General features: G+C 38.4%; 1 protein-coding gene across 1 annotated transcript; it reads right to left on the bottom strand.

The window, feature by feature from the left end:
• Positions 1-246: 246 nt before the first annotated feature.
• On the bottom strand, positions 247-15,752 carry tpo (thyroid peroxidase). The gene is made up of 13 exons (XM_053433771.1): positions 15,746-15,752; positions 15,352-15,433; positions 15,093-15,253; positions 14,668-14,788; positions 13,590-13,719; positions 12,397-12,591; positions 11,387-11,860; positions 6,310-6,568; positions 2,750-2,920; positions 1,245-1,482; positions 931-1,139; positions 647-820; positions 247-293 (listed from the first exon to the last, which is right to left on the bottom strand). Exons 1-13 carry the CDS (start codon positions 15,750-15,752, stop codon positions 247-249), a joined length of 2,268 nt encoding a protein of 755 aa, XP_053289746.1.
• Between the last annotated feature and the right edge of the window lie 876 nt (positions 15,753-16,628).

Genomic DNA, 16,628 nt, shown 5'->3' with positions numbered 1-16,628 from the left:
AATTAAAACAGCCGCTAGCATCAACCATGAGAAACGAGGAACATCTCTTATTTTCGCCTGCATACATTCAGGCATGACAATGTCAAGTAAAATCACACACAGCACACAGAGTGAAAAAGGAAAATCATTGTATAAAGAAAAGAGCCCCTGTTCGTGAATCATGAACAAGATTGTGTTCACTTCGATAAGACAGGTCTGAACTAAGGTTAAGGTCTTTCAAGGTTCTATTTATATTTCCTTGACAAATTACTTCTTGAAAGAGGAGTTAAATTCATTCAAAAGCTGCTTACTGCCTGTAAAATAAGTGATAGTGAAAGTTAATCTAACTTATAATGCGGATGGGTTTGATAACTGCACAGAAAAGAAAGGGCCTTATTCTTTAATATTGAAACATACCCTACACCATAAGTACCAGCAGATAGCAGTAACGCACCGGTTAGATAAGAAGAAAGAATTGCAAGACTGAGGATAAAATACAAACGCACTTAAACACACATACACATATATATACATATTTAGAAAAAAAGTATGCAGTGATTCACAGAACAAGGTTCAGCCTACAGTGTAATCTATTTCATATTAAATTGCTTTACATGGTATCACTGTCTGATATCACACCAATATGTGTCAAAAATAGTTGACATACCTTTGCATTGTGGGGCCTGATCACTCCATCGATTCCCCTCACAAACAATTGCAGCAGCACCTTTTAATTGGAAACCATGGTAACAGGAGTACAGAGCCACCAGTTTTCCAGATGCAGAGGACAATATGAAATCCCCGTTCTTTATTTTTGTTGGAGAGCCACACTTCTCCAGGTCTGGAATTCAGTGAAAAAAGTCTTTCATGTTAATGTGCAGTAGAATGACAAAAAATTACAAAATTAAAATTATTTTTTAACAATAGGACGAGGACGAGCCTCAGTCTCACCGCTGCTTCTCTCCTCTCTCCAAGCTTCCAGATTTATTGATGGTAAATGATTACAAGGGAGGTAGTTAGATGGGTATGTCTCGAACCTGAAAGGATCATAGGGTACCTCCCTTACGTCAGAGTTGTCACAGATGATCCGAGACAGAGAAGCGTTTACAAGCTCAGCCTTCTGTTGCTGGGTGAACACTCCCTCAGCTTCCCACCAAAACCTGAACATTTAAAAAAGTTGATATCACTTTCAAAAGTAACATTTTTAATAAATGTGTCTTACCTGCGCATTAACTTCTATTGTTATTTTCCTAATGTGAATGTACCTATCACCATCACGAAGCACTCTCATCTGCTTCCCAATCAGACAAGCGAAGAGGGGACCAGTTCTTGAGCCAGGCAACAACTTTTCAACAAGTCCTCCGAGCCAAACATCAATGTTGTCAAGATGTTGGTATTTCTTCTGTATCTCCTCTGCAACCTTGTTGTCTCCAACAACCTCTTTGAGATCCTCCAATGTCTTAATGTACTTCAGTCCACAGAACACTCTCCAATCATTGTATCCTGAAAAGTAACAATGATTCATTCACTTAATCATCTTCCTTTATTGTCAAGAGTTAGAGAGGAAGATTGGAATCTCTGATGTCTCATCATGTGCGCGGAAATAAATCTGAAGATAGAGATGGTTAATTTAGCTTAGCTGGAAACAAGTGGTTAGCTGTCTAAAGGTAACATAATCCACCAACCAGCACCTCTGAAACTCCATACAAATCATTCAAAAACTATGGTCTATTATAAAGAGTTACATTTACAGCTTCATTTTAGAAATAAGTTACAGTTGATAGAACAGAAGACTAATGACTTTAGATTACATTGTTGTGCTAAATATATATACAATGAGTGCAATATGAGTCTTTTGTAGCAACCCACAGCATGGAATATTTTCTTCTAACATTGTGCTTTTACGTTTGACTGTGTTGCCAATAGAGGTTTTTGGACAAACTCTTGCGACGAGCCTTGTGTTGCATTTCAAGTTCTCCTAGCTGCACAGGAATGTACCATGCTAGTGAACATTTTTTTGACACTGTAAGGAAGTAGTTTGCATACAAATTCCCCTCCAAACAGAGAATTTCAATATGTTCCTTTCTAAATAGTGCAAATAATCATCTATTATGACATGTGGAGATAACTTTTCTGTGCCAATTCTGAGTTTGGATCATTAATTGTATGATAGCCAAACAAACAGATCCTACTCTGCAATGGTGTTTTACTATTGAATGATAAAGAACTGACAACATTACGGAATTTACATCGATTACAACTGTTGAGTACAAGCTTCTGATTGGCTACCAAAGGGATTTTGACCAAACGTGAGATCCTACAATATGACCCACAATGCAACTTCACCTGAGATCACTTGAAGTAATATATCAGAATGTGTTTAGCTACCACTGAAGCAACTAAAATCCTACAACTTTTAATTCACGTGAAGTTGTGATTTCAACAACTGGAAACAATGCTTGTTTAGGCTAAGTTCGAGCCAATTCAGGCTTATTGGTTGATGGCTATAGCTTCATGTTTTTTCAAAGACCAGCTTCTAATATGATCAAACGTTTCTATTCTCAAGTCTGTGAATCACACCTACTGTATAAACATCACTTTGCTTGTATATGATCAGAATTCAAGAAACACAACGTGCTTATGTTTGCTCAGAAAGTGAATGACGAAGAAACTGGTTTTGAATCTGTAGGATTAAGCAGAGCATTAAGTGTGATTTGACAGGCTTAAGCAAATGCTAGTGACTGGCGCTGGCTCAAAGCCCAGGACTCACCTGGGAGACCGTGATCTCGTCCTCTCTGCAGGTTCAGGGAAGCCAGGTCCATGTGCCGATCTATTTTAGAGATGACCAACCTTTCCGTAACATCCTCTGCAAGCAGCATGTTTGAGCTAACGGCTGGTGCTGCAGTTCCAATTATACCCCTCAGGACTGGTTCGATTCCACCTTCACACAAAACAGTAGGGCTATTGTTTAGGCTATCTTACAGTCAACTAAACACACAGCTGTTTTTTTCTGTGTGCTGGAAGGATTACCAATGTACAATTGATACAATACAATACAATCACAATACACATAGAAAGAGTAATATGTTAAGGCCCTGCAACACCTGCCAGGGTGTATCCAGCCTCTCCCCTTATGTCAGCTCGGACTGGCTCCAGCTCCGCCCACGATCCACCAAAGAAAAGTGCTATAGAGCAGTGGTTCTCAAATGGGGGTACTAGTACTGCATTTTTTTAATATATTTAAAATTAGTATCCATTCAAAAACCCTTCAAAACTAGTTATTAAATAAATATTCAATCAATTTAATAAATCAGACACTGATGGCACAGCGCTGTGTATTACATCTTTTTTTCAACCAAAAATACTTTGCCCTGTTTAGGGGATACTTGGCTGAAATTTTTTTTCACAAGGGGTACATCATTGAAAAAAGGTTGAGAACCACTGGTATAGAGAATATGGATAGATGAATGGATGGAAAAATGGCAATACGATTGTGCTCTCTATAAAAACTACTGACCATTGTGTCAGGGCAGAAATTAAGCCAGTGTAGGTCTGTAAATGTGCTTGGTAACGATATAAAGAGATTTAATCCATTTGACATTTCTCAAATTGTCTTGAATTACTGTCATAAACCTTCAACTCAACTTTGTCTCTTAGTCTTAGTGCGAAAAGCACGTTGGCATAGGATTTCTAATTTAGCACTAGCCAAACCATGTTTTATTTCAGCTGTTATGTCTGAATATGAGTTGGATATGCTAACTAACATAGAGACTTAATTAAAGCAATTACAGAGTTGATGACAACCAACTTGAATACATTTTGTATATATTCGTATTTGCTTGCCTGGAATTTAATATTTAGTATAGTCTTTGCTTACACACAGAGCAACTTTTGGGTCTGCACACATTTACTTGAACTCGATCATACGGGTTTGTGCTCCTTTCCAGACACTGTGTTCCTCCAACGAACATTGTCTGGCATTGTTACCTAGCAAACAAGGCAATCACAGTATAGACTGTTCTTTTTTTTTATTTCCCTGATGGTGGAACGAGCTGCCAACTACTATCAGACCAATGGCATCCCTCTGTACCTTCAAGAGGACTCATCACCTTAAAGAGCACCTCATCTCCAAACACCAACATCTCCAACATGCCTAACTGGCACTTACTTCAGAGCCCTTCTTCATCTGATCCCCTGCACATTGAAAAGAATTAGCACTAAGTATTTACTTCATATTCTCTCACTGCACTCAAGCTTCGGTATTGTAGTAGTCGCTTTGGATAAAAGTATCTGATAAATGAGTAAACGTGGGAGTTAAACATCACATGCTAGGCCTTATCTAATTGCTTAGCTGATTTTTTTTTTCATTTTATTGTTGGTGATTCTTTTTTATCAGCTTTTTTTATCAGCTTTCTCTTTTCAAGCGGAATAATTTAGAAGGCTCTTGTATTTTTGGTTGTGCAACGATGATTACTACTCTTTATATCCCCTTTTCCACTAGTCAAAACACCCACTACCACCCACTAGTATCTGGATTTTGTCTGCAATGGGAATGTCTACAATCAGCATTCAGTCCTAGGTGAAATGACTTTGCTGTACACATTGTCTTTCATGGGCTCCAGCTCCAATCAGGAGTGATGGAGATGTGACACCTGGGTGAATGTACTAAGACAGGGAGGTGAGAGAGCGTCTCTCTTTTTATTGTATGCATGATGTCAAACATGACCCACCAGGGGAAAAAACAGAGAGGCAATCTCTTCTTGTTTGTGGTTGGTGACTCAGTCATGGACTGGTACAGTGCTGACGGACTTGTATTTTGTTTCTGACTATTTCTTTTGAAAACAAACAAAAAAATAATCCAAGCCTAAACATAACAGAGCAATTCTAATATAATTAACATTATTGTCTGAGAAAGACATTAGAAAAAGAGAGCTAGCAAGATCATTTTGATATGCTGACACCTGGAATCTATCCTGTTAATCTAAAGATACCTACATGCTGACATCAGTTATTTAAAATGTATAATTGCTCTACACAGAATCAGCACAGTGCTGTGTAATGGAGTGTTCATAGCATTATCTATTATTTGTGTATTGTCTCTAATGTGCAAGTGAAATGCAACAGACACAGACAGGATGAGGAACAGTTCCTCCAAGACGGTTTAAAATTGATTCAATGTGTGTTTAGACATTTGGCAGCGTCTTCATGTGTGATTGACGGCAGTAATGCGGAGGGACTGTGAAGTGGGGATGTGAGAGCTGAGCTCTGAAGCTTGGAAGACTAGAGTTTCCAAGCCTCACCTGTGGTCATGAGCTTATGGCAGTAAAAACAGCAAGATCAAGGGAACAATCTGCCGACATGACATTTCTCAGTGAGGACCCTGGTCCCACAGGGGTCGCTCAGTCGGGACAAGCAACATGAATACTTGAATAGGCAAATGTTTGTGAACAATTTCAATAATTTTCAGAGGTTGACATCCATAACACTTAGTATTTCAATTCAAGAAGAGCTAAAGTACTGCGGTAGGCGGCTTGCGTTGTGTCATCATCACTGAGCTGTACAGGCCTCGACATTTCCAGAAGTAGAACTCCATGCAGTTTGCTACAGTAGTTAATCCAGCAGGATTAATTTCTGTTTTCATTTCATCTGGCATGAAATGATTTATAAAAAATATAAAGACAGTTCAGACATGGTTTATAGACACATAAACATTATACTTTGAAAAAAAGTACTTAAGTCTTAAACCTGAAGGGAGCACAGAGAAACGTTCGACTTCAGCACATTAATGTGAGCAGAGGCCTCTGGTATAGAACTGAACATACAGTGAAGTATCTATAAATTAGAGGGGGAATTTAGGTTCATTCAAGTAGATTTAGGGAGTTTAAACTGCTTGCCACAATCTACACTGTCTTGCATCAGTTCATATTGACTGAATCTCCACAATAAAGGTGGTGAGTGCAAAGTTAGCATGACCCATAATTGTAATAATCTCAATGATGAGAATCTTGTTTCGCTATATGTATTCACGTGTTCATGGTCTGTATATGATGAATACAATACTATATTATAAATAAGAAGTGAGTAGTAAGGGGTAATGTACTGATAATTAGTGAAGAAGGTTCCTGCAGTACGTCAAATGGATGCTTGCACCTTATGTTATGAGTCTCATGTGACTGGGAACTCAACGAATGAGTCTATAGAATTGTATGCAACTAAGTATTCCACTAAAATAAACTTTGCAGCTGACCCAAATATGGGCTATTTTAAAATGTCACATTCTCTCTTCATAGGATAAGTGCATTTACACATTATTACTATGAGTGTACTGACCTTCTTTGACTATTCTCCATGGACTGAAGAAAGTGTCTTGTAGTCTCAAGTGTGGGAGGTCCTCATGTGCCTGGAAGCTCTCGTTCAGTCTCATGAGGATTGGAGGGATGGTAGCGTGGCCGAACCTGAATGCAGCAGTTGCAAACACATTGGCGGTTGAGGGGTCCGTAGTTGGATCGTATCCGCCATAGGGTCCAATGTAATGTTCAAAAGATGCTGAACCAATAATTTTTGGAACATAATCTCGAAGGTATATGACCTGGGAGTCAAAAAAAGAGAGCAAGACAATCTCTTAAACATTCATAAAAGAAAATATAAATCTGAGCCAAACATTTAACTTCCTATTGGTGGAAATGCTAGAAAGGGGACATCATTTAACAGACTTTAAAAATTAACGATAAATCCTGCTCTGAACTTATTCAAAAATATCTGGTGAATGTGTACAGCTGAAAGAAATTCCTACAGGAGATTTTCTGTAATGTCACATTTGTTCCCTCACAAGTCACTGCAGAGAATTTCATCTGCCCACATCACTATTTATAAAGGCCTCTGTTCACCACCTGAATCCTAACACATACAGTGTCCCTATCCCTATATACATGCATACATGCAAGCAAGCAGATTTTATTATACAAACATTGACGGAAGAAAATGTGTTGTCAGTTTTCAAGTTGGCTGGAAGTCCGACAAAAGAGGTCGAGAGATTTCAGCAACTGACATTCTTCCTGAATTGTCCCCTGCATAATGTTGAAAGTTTTGGATTTAACTTTCTGACAGCTGAGCTCATAAGTGTTTCTCAGCAGTCAAGTACACTCTAAATCAGCAAAGGCCTGGCCCTTTAAAGCTTTTTAAAGTAATCCCCCTGTAGAAAATAATGATATTGCCTCTCTCAGAACATAGTAGGTAGGAAATAGTTTTGACTACTGTGCACTTCTATTGAGATGAAATGATTGAAACAACCTTTGCATTTGTTTTTTGAAAAGCTAACGTGAATAAGTGAATCTGCCCGCTTCCTCTGGGCTCTTTCTCTAATTTAGAGCTACACGATACCCAGTCTTAAGTGTATTAACCGCAACTTAACTTTTTTAAAGAGACACTCTAAGTTAACATGGGATAGCTAGACCATATAATACATTCTTTAATAAGATTTACAATAGTCGTGTCCATCAATCTATCCATTTATGCTGTCTATAATCAATATTTATCTTAATTCCAGCCAAGTGCCTCTCTACTTTTTAGTAGCCAGACATAAACAATAATTAATCTTTAATAAATAAGCATAGCTTTTTCAGAGAGTTTGTTGCATTGCAGCTTTTGATACAGTTGACTTCTTGATTTCTGTTGAATATTTTACACACTGGGTATGCTTATCGGGAACAGTTTCAAATTGGTTATGTTCCTATCTCTCTGAAAGGACATTCTGTGTGACCATAGGTAACTGTAAATGCTGAACTCATGGAGTGCCTCAGGGTTCATTCCTGGGCCCATTATTATTCTTCATTTATATGCTACAGTACCTCTGCAGACAATATTCTGTGTCTATGAAGATGACGAGAGCATCTATTTCTCCATTAATTCAACACACCACAGTTGCAGAGACTGTAATCCTGCACTAAAGCAGCGCTTAACTTTGTTCAAATAAATTATAAGATGAAATGATGAGGGCACAATTATACTATTAACCTATAGGTTGATATTGCAAATGTCTAAGCATGTATTTATCTTAAATAAAGCCAGCTAATGTTACAAGCACTTTTACAAGACTTTCCAAAGCTAGTCATGGTTATAGCTACAGTATTTAAATCATCTACAATATATGTCTTTTATGTTGTTAAATAACCCTTTCACCTCAGACCCATCTGTTTTTAATATTGTGCATCTCTTTTTCCTCTGACTTGATCCCTAAGTCACCTGAAAATTGATCTAGTCAAATGTCAGACCCCCAAAAATCTGCCAAATAACAGACCTATATTCCCTCCCCTCAAAAATGCCTTAGTTACCTGTACAGCCAGTAGCTGAACTGGCATAACACTGTTCCCCAAGATCACGTTAAGTAATGTTTTCAACCAGCAGGAAAAAGACAGGGCTGCTAGCAACAATCACTCCATTCAGTCATTGCTGCACATTCTTCCTGTCATCCATCTCTACAGTAAAAGCTACAAAAAGCTAACAGCAGCTGCAAAGCCTCGCTTTGGGCATTGAATCAGAGGACAATGGTAAGAGACAGTAACAGACCCATTCGTTTTTCATTGCACCAAGACTGTTTATATGATGACGGACTACAGCTTGTCAGCTTGCCCTGCTATGAAGAGCCTTGTTTCATACAAGCAGAATGTGTCTGGAACTTGTGCTCTGCAGAGCCACATTAGCATCAAATGGATATTAGCTGAGAAGAAGAGGCAATTCAACACAGGCAGGGAAAGCTGTTTCAGATTATGCAGAAACGATAAGAAATAAGATTAAAATTGACATAATAAATACAATAATTGATTGGTAGTGAAATGTATTTATTCAAATGGGATAAACCCCTTTGAGTTGCACCAACTCGTTTTCAAGGGGGTCCCACATACATATAAGTCTTCTTGTGGTAAGTTGTTTTAAATAGTTGTTTATAGCCTTGTCACTTTGAACATGGACTCAGACGAGGTTTTAGAAGCCAGTTTTGGAAACTGCAGCATCACCACTGAAGTGATTTGTAAAGGATCCTTGTGCTGAGACTTTGCAATGACAGCAAAGCAACGGATTCCACGGCTGGTTGATTCCTATAGTCACCAGACTTAAAACGGCAGCGGTCAGGGTGCTACAAGTTCTGAATTAATTATATCAGAAGGAAGCTCCCCATGTAGAGGAAGCTTTTCACTATTTAGCTTTATGTTGTCTTGTTCAACCCGTATTTCAATCATCACATAAATTCACAAACTGAGGATAACCAGCCTCCTAACTGATTAGGTGTTCACTGTCAGATCATTTTTTCTACTATAACATTCAGACAATGTATTCAATAGAAATCAGAAAGCAAATTGTCCTCAAATGACTGAGGTCCAAAGGTTATACTTGAGTTCACTTGAGAAACACTTTAAGAGCAGTTCTGGACCTTTCGGTCACATCTTCAGTTTGCACACTTCACATCATGTAGCTGTGGTTGCTCACATTTTCACATGTTTCTGAGCATATTTGATTTGTGTTGATGTAAACGTTTTCACGTCTGCTTTTCCATGGTGATGTTTTTTAATACATTGTGTTTTGGCACATATTCATCCAAGTGAGGGTAGCTGCTGTCATTAGAATTTATGGGAATACTTGACGTTCTGTTTAATGATTCCATTTTATTCACTCCAAACGGCCTTAATTAGACGTTATGATAGTAAAAGATACACTGGAAAGTATCTGACACGAAGATGCTGCTCGGAGCTGGAGTGAGTAAGAGTGCTGAGGCAGAAGCTGATGCTGAGAATTGCCTTGTATGTTTTACAGTTTCTAAAAGCATGCGGACAAAAAGGAAGAAGAAGCGCTGAGGTCATTCACTAATGGATTTAAAAAAGAAGTCTTAAACTCATCAAATAAACGAGATAATACAATGATTTATCGAGCTTTTAGCAGTGTGCAGGCCTCCTCTTGTGTAAATAAGTACTCAAAGGTAAATGTGATAATAAGGTGATGTAATGGTGATATAATGTGTTTTTATTAACCTGACCCCTGTTCCAACCAAATTGAACAGTCAGCTTAATGAATTGATCAGGCTGCAGCACAGTGCAGTTTTTACATCAGGATTTAAAGCTCTAATGTGATCTTGATATTGATGTAGTTATTGATTTTGGGAAGCTTTATTTTCTGTATTTATCCCTCCAGTCAGGACGTGTTTTTCTCTGCATTGTGAGCGGGGTAACGACCCTGAGTCAGGATTTGCTTCATCACATAAAGGTTTTTTTAAGAACCCTCATCTTTACGTCCTTCAAATCAGTTTATCATCTTTTAATATAATTGAAACTGGCTTCTAAAGATTATAAAATCACCAAACACACAGAGGCTGGATTAGTTTATCATCAGTTCTTCAATACTAACTTTATAGAAGCTATAGTGAATCTATTTCGTGTCTCCTATCTAACAGTAATGGTGCCAAATGTGAATCTCTCAATATTCAGCTTGTCCTGACCTTATACCAACCACAGCAGGAGCTGGGTTTGCTTTCTGCTAATTACATCTCGGTATCACAATGAGTTTTTACACCACCACTGTGAAATTTAGTCTTCCTGCATCTTTAATGGTGTTTTAATGGGGGATAATGTGCATATGGTTACACTGTGCAGTAGTAAAAAGTAAGTGTGGCCAGTTCTGCTGTGTGCACTCCAGCAAAATCAGGTCATGGCTACACTAAGTGCAGCACAGTGATCATAGTTGAGCAGAGCACTATTACAATAACTGGTTGCAATAATGATAGAGCTCTATTTATTATTCATATGTCATCCCTATGAACGTGGCCATACCAGCAGGTTAAAAAACAAACCAACGTATTTTGTCTGTCACAGTTCTTTCTGCAAACTTCTGCAAGTTCATGGTCAACCAGCATTAAGTTGACTCATGGCACCTGAAAAACTGCTTTACTGTACACGCCTGTTCTGCATAAGGTAAAAAAGCCACTTTCAAAACATAATTCTTGCATCTAACTTTAGACCTCGGATTGGTTCTGACAAAGATGGATGAATATTTTATTTTACAGATGTTAGCACTTTGCCGCAGCTGAAAAATAAAAAGGTTTGCGGCAAGAGGCATGAGACAGAAATGGCTGCTGCTCTGCACTGCAGAAAACATGACAAAACTGTAGAGCCTCACTGCTCACAGAATTATAACATTAAAGGGAGAGTTCACCCCAAAATCAAAATTGACTCACAACCTCACAATATTAGCTACTATATTGGTAATTCCCCCCCCGAACATTGGTATCATATCGTCTCAAAAATCCTAGATCGGTTAGGCACTACTTCACATTCTGGGGATGTCAGAACTGTGCAGTTTTAGATAAGTTTAAACTGGTTTAACTTTTGACATATTGAAACAATTTCAATTACTAATGATATACCTGATGCAGAGCTCCAATAATCTTACGAGTTTCTTGGTAAATGGTCTCCGGGGTCCAATGACGATTGATGCCTGTCAGTGCCTCTGCAATTCGATTGTGTTCCCTGAGCCACAACGTATGCAATGTGGCCAGGGGAATAGCCTCGTTGGCACGGGTGTCTCCGGCACTGAAACACTCCACCCTCTCCCCCTCCTGATTCTGATGGCATGTTGACGGCAAGGTGTCCACGAACGGAAGGTAGGGTCTTCCTTTTGGATCCGTGAATAGGTCGTTGACGGCAAGTTTCCCATTGAGGCCAGAGAGATCACGGAGGAAGCTTTCCATCTTCAGGCTGTGGCCATACACAACCGAAGCATCCATGAACGATGTGATGGAATTCATCTGTTGGCGCTGCAGAGCTTGTTCAATGTTTAACTCGGGATTGACAAAACAGGCCGGTAAGGAGCGATGAAAGGGCATGCAGCCATCATGTGTCTGTAGAGAAGACAAAATAATCTTGTCAAATGTATTATTCTTCTGATAATGAAATTTTTTCGGAAAAAAAAATTATCATTTGCTTTTTACTGAATTAGAAGACAAGACTTTCCTTTTATTTATCTCTGATACCTATGTCTCCCACAACTTAGCTTAGCATAAAGATCTTCCTGGCTCTGTCCAGTTGGAAAAAAGTTACCTTTCAACACCTAAAGCTCCACTAACATTTTAGTTATACCTGATTTGTTTAATCCAGACAATTTAAGTTTGAAATCCATTTTTTGTGTTGAAGAGTATTTATGTGCAGGATTTTTTCTTCAAGAATTTTGTGACTTCTTCTTCCGTTTCTGTTGGTTAGGTGAAAAGTCAATCAGCGAACATCGAGTAATCAGATACCGGTTGGAGAGACTCCGGTAAGCTGGTCACGTTAAATGTGAATTTTTTTTGTTTAAACACACGACAGGGAAAACAGAGCGATCAAGACTCAGATGAGTAAAATGTGGACGGACTGATGATGTGTGTCGTGCTGCGATTACCTCAATGGGAAAGCATGGATGCAGATTTTCACATGTGCTGAGACAGTCCACAGTGGGCCTTGAAAGGCCAGTGCTCTGAGGGGTAAAGGTGATGTCATGGCTCATGTACTGCCCCCACTCCACCAGCAACACAGAATAGGCCTCATCTTTACTTTTGAAGGAGCTCTTAATTATGTCCGTGCTGACTTCACGTGGCTGTTGGCACAAGAGGATTTGTTATATTGGGTGACAATTTGTTCTTCATTCTTCAGTGTACAATTGCACCTCACACCCCAACCATCAGTTTGTCTGTAAGTGTTTTCATCACCAACAGACACTAGTGTTGTGCCTGGTCTAAACTTGGTCTGTGTTGATGCCCCGGAGCTACTTCAGAATTATTCGTTGTCATTATTGAGTCCTTTTCAAACTGTTCTACCATATACTGTAACTTTTTATTGTTTGTGTGCTGGATGTTGTGTGCAGAGCTTTTATACACAGTCTATGGTGCAGAGTGAAGTTATCCTACCTGGTTTATCTGCAATGAAGATTTCATACTCAATGTTTTTCATAAGAATGAAACTGAATTTGCTTTAGTACATTATGTTTGTTTATAAATAAGTTTAAAATGATTTTACTGAAATGGAGCAATGCTTGCCAGCTAGTTCAGGTAACTCAAGCTGCGCTGCTCCAATCATGTGACATACCTCAGTCTCAACAATCCTCTTTCTTGTTTGTTTCATTAATTTCTTTAATAAATAAATGTCCTAAATGACAAAGGGACTGTGTGGTCCTCCTTCTTCTCTCTCCTAAACTAAACGATTGTTAGTCATCTAAAACACTTTTTTTTATATGTGGAGGTAAACTGAAGGCTGGATGTTACTGTGCATAAGATTTCACTCTCACTGTGTAATGAGTGCATACATTAATTCAATGCAAATATCAGCGCAGCTTCTGGAAACCAACTCCTTTAAGCTATGGAAATGTTGTTTTTTACAGCAGAGGCCATTACACTGGAATGCAGCTTTAATCTGTTTCATCTATCTCACAAACACTTCTGCTGCTCCTGTTGCTGCCGTGGACTTAATCTGCTGTAAAACAGGGTCGAAAAATAAATAGAATGTAACGTTAACTCTGGGTTTGTAGAGCAAGTTGCCTCATTTCTAGTTTCTCCACCAAGACTTCAGTGTCGGTCGGTGCGGCATTTTGTAGATTACCGGGGGAAGTTGGAATCCATTATGGAGCCATCCTCGGTTCCAACCCTTAGGTTCTCTCTCTCCGTCTTCATATTCAGCTGGAAGCCATCTGACCATGGGAGAGTTGGCTGCTCCCCAGAGAGGATTTTGCCTGACAAAAAGAATCATGAAGCCTGTTCAAAAATGCGGTGTTACAAAACAGTACAGTAAAGCCTTCACCCAATGCAGCAGCACTTGTTTATCACCACATGGTCAGCAAGACTTTAAAATGCTAAATCTTTCCCCACATGAAATCAACATCTTATGCTGAGTTAGCTAATTGAGGGATTAACTCTCTGACTGATGTGCCACTGATGCACTGCAGTTTGTGTCTCGATGTTTTGAACAAACAGGGCTTTATTTCTTTAAATTATTTAAGTTAAATATATGTTATATATTAAGAATCAAGTGGTAGTTTTACAAGAAAGGATTCATAATAAAAAAATTGCCTTTTACGCTTCGTGTCATTTTACAAGGGGAATATCAGAAGATCACTCATCTCATCAGCAACGCATTATCATGTCAGCAGTTGGAAGATATTGAGTAAGAAACTGTGTCAATTCTGAACAAAGAACCAGACAGATTTTTGAAGTTGCCTATTTTGTGAAGGATGAAACGTTTGGTAGTGGTCAGCTGTACGGTGGACATTGGTCACATCTGCGTGATATTTAATAAGGACTGTGTCATTTCGGAAGAAACAATGAGATCCAGATGTAATGGAACTCCAGAGAGCATGAGCTCTCCTTGCTGCTTAATAGCTAAACAATGTTTTTGGCTTGTAATATGATGACATATTCTGTATAAGTGATATTTTGATTTGATTTAATTTCCCCCAAATAATAAATACATTTCTGAGTCAAAATGATTGTTTATGTTTTTAAGCAGCATAAAGGTGTGGTAGTAGGGATTTAAAAAGTATTATCTTTACCAGCAGCAATAACGCAGTTTTATTTTCAGAACATCGTTTACCGAGTATTTATTTTACATTGCATCTTGGACCTTTGACGGTGTAGCAATATGGTCCTGATACTTTACCAAAGGTCAGAGGTCAGTTCTCTACCTGTTGTTGCAGAGGCCGGATATGGAATGGTACTTTGAGAAGTGAGGACAGACGGTTAGATGTGTTGCAGGACACTTTGACAGCTTTCCAATCAGGGCAATGTCTTCCGAGGACAACAACTCTAGTGACATAGTAAAGTTAACACAAGAGAACATCAATGTAGTACAATCTTTACACACATTAAAAGCCTATTAAATCTGAAAGGATACAAACCATCAAACAGCAAACAACAGCTGAGGATATCTCCCTTTTGTTTTTTTTAATTGTCTTAATGAGGACTTTGGTAACAGCCTGCATCCATCTATATTATTCATTGTTAAATGGACCAAATGGAAACTTTGCTTTTACTTCTTGGCAACAAACTGCCTCTAATGTTTTATTGTATTGTGAGATCCTCTGGATGTAATGAAAGAAGGCAATTCTACCTAGTGCCGTGATGTCCCTTTTATATCTCTGTCGTGCTTTGTTCTTCAGGACCTGCAGAGTTGTTTGAAAAACCTCTGCCGCTCGGGAAATCTCCAGGGTCTCAGGATCGGTTTGCCGATGGAATGTAAACATATGAGTGGAGGACGAGGGCTCGTTCCGTCTGTGCACAGAAATTGACAGTGTATTTTTGTCCATTTTTGCATCGGGTATTGTTTCAGAACCTGAAACAGATGATGAGTTATTTCATTTGATAGTTACCGTTGTCTAGAGTGGAGTGGGGCTTCATCTACAAGTTGGAGGCTTTCTTGATATGAGGAGATAATCAACTCCCTGATAGGTACTGGAAGATATGATACAAAACATATCACAAAAATAGGTTTAAATGACATGAGATGCTCTTAGCCTACTCACAGTGTATCAACTGTACACTATGAGGGGTGAAAGTACATTTACAAAAGAACTATACTTGAATTATATATAGAAACAAAAGGAGCAACCTTAGAGATTAAGATTTAACTGCTACTTGCTAAATGAGTCTAGAAATTTCAATCAATAGAAAATAGAAAAAAAAAGATATATAGAAAATCGAGAATCTCATAATTTCCTTTCCAGTGTTTGAGGCTGACAGAGTTCAAATTATCCAAACCTTTACCAAGCATGATGACTCCTGCTTCTTCAGGTGACCATTTAGAGAGGGGCCTGATCCCCAGGTCGCTGCAGAACAAGCATTTTTACTCTCATACTTATATATAAATCTATAAATCTGTCATAAATAAGACAATGTGGCTGAAAATGTTTTTTAGTATATACTTTTTTTAATTTTTTAAAGCCGTCCCACTTTATCAAACACTATTGATAATGTGGGACAGCATGCTTTGGCTAATCTGGGAGAAATGATTTGCAGTTGTCAGACAGAAGTTAATGGTAAATACAGTCCGTCTCTGTCTGTATAAACTGATTGTCTGGTTAGTTAACCTTCACATAGTCAGTCAGATGATCCAAAAAGCAAAGACGAGTCTGTCCTGTGGTCTGCAGCTGTTGGTTTCACCAAACAGACATCAGCTGATCGATGATGAAGGTCCCTCACCTGCAAGATCTGTTTGTTCCCTCAGTCGCCCAATACAATGGTGAATATCTGAATTAATAAATTGTTATTGTAATTTTAGCTTGTTGTTGATCTCATTTTAATATTTTTTTTCAAGTGATATAACTTTAAAAGAATGTATTAAATTAGTTAAATGTTGTCTTTATTTAGACTTCTTTTTAAGGACTCATATAGCTCACAATGTGACCTTTCCCAGATCATTAAATTCAGGTAAAATTTCTTTTTTTTATATCTCCATTCTATCTACTGGTGTGGTTAAAAAACGTGTTAAGGATAAAAGAAAGGCAAAATATGTTGATCTAATGTGTAAAACAGAATAAGTCACAGAAATAAGAAATTTCAAAGAATGTCACTGTTAGAGCCATTTGTGAAATACTGGTTTAATTTGTTTGTTGAAGCTACAGAGCGGCGAGCACACTAGTCTTCAACC

The sequence above is a fragment of the Pleuronectes platessa genome, chromosome 11 (genome assembly GCF_947347685.1).
Source record: "Pleuronectes platessa chromosome 11, fPlePla1.1, whole genome shotgun sequence".
Classification (NCBI taxonomy): Eukaryota; Metazoa; Chordata; class Actinopteri; order Pleuronectiformes; family Pleuronectidae; genus Pleuronectes; species Pleuronectes platessa.
This window is presented reverse-complemented; position numbering and strand designations above follow the sequence as displayed.

Coding starts and splice junctions, on each gene's coding strand:
- tpo (XM_053433771.1), bottom strand. Junction 6,569..11,386: donor TTATTGGAGCTCTGCATCAG/GTATATCATTAG, acceptor TTTGACTCCCAG/GTCATATACCTTCGAGATTA. Junction 1,140..1,244: donor GTGCTTCGTGATGGTGATAG/GTACATTCACAT, acceptor TTAAATGTTCAG/GTTTTGGTGGGAAGCTGAGG.